Raw genomic sequence first — 658 nt, 5'->3', positions numbered from 1 at the left:
GTATAAATAGCCTCTGCCAACAAGGCGGGCTATTTGCACTTAGTGCACATGGACGCTCCATATTTATTAAACTAACAAATAACTGGTTATACCACTAACTTTTCTTATCACGTTCTTTCCTCAGCTGGGGTAAATGGTCAGATATCAAATGGTGCTCAAGTGGATTTCTGACATCTTTTCAGCTGAGAGTGGAACCCTACCAAGGGACCTGGGACGACACGGCCGCAAACAATATCAGGTGATGAACTTATTTAACTTGTGACAACCAGTTTTCCTAAAGCAGCAGGATTCTGGAGCATGAATGTTGTTCTCACAGCATCCTATAACAAGCTGTATAAACACATCAGGCTCGTCTGACACGGATATGAAGTGACCCGGTCAAGTGTCTAGAGTTATTTAACACTTAGAGCTGGACAGTTGGACTCAAAGGCTAGCTCTGGTTGTGATCATTGTATGGTCATTGTATTCCCAGGTTTAACTGCAGTGGAAATGCAGAAATGCTGCAGGGATCTGGGATGTCATGGGGCGAATGGGGCGACTGGAGTGAAAAGTGTGGAGGAAAGGGAATCTGTGGCATCGAGACGATGGTTGAGCAGCCGCAGGGAGTCGGAGACGACACGGCCCTCAATGATGTGCGCATGTACTGCTGTGATTAAAC

The 658-nt window shown here is 46.0% G+C and overlaps 1 protein-coding gene across 1 annotated transcript; it reads left to right on the top strand.

The window, feature by feature from the left end:
* Nucleotides 1-98: 98 nt before the first annotated feature.
* Nucleotides 99-656, top strand: LOC107581106 (vitelline membrane outer layer protein 1 homolog; the record flags this gene model as incomplete). Its single annotated transcript, XM_016266670.1, has 2 exons — nucleotides 99-238; nucleotides 473-656. Coding segments are annotated over 2 exons (324 nt in total), but the record flags the coding sequence as incomplete, so codon positions are not given.
* Nucleotides 657-658: the final 2 nt, after the last annotated feature.

The sequence above is a fragment of the Sinocyclocheilus grahami genome, unplaced genomic scaffold (genome assembly GCF_001515645.1).
Source record: "Sinocyclocheilus grahami isolate Dianchi unplaced genomic scaffold, SAMN03320097.WGS_v1.1 scaffold75960.1, whole genome shotgun sequence".
Classification (NCBI taxonomy): domain Eukaryota; kingdom Metazoa; phylum Chordata; class Actinopteri; order Cypriniformes; family Cyprinidae; genus Sinocyclocheilus; species Sinocyclocheilus grahami.
This window is presented reverse-complemented; position numbering and strand designations above follow the sequence as displayed.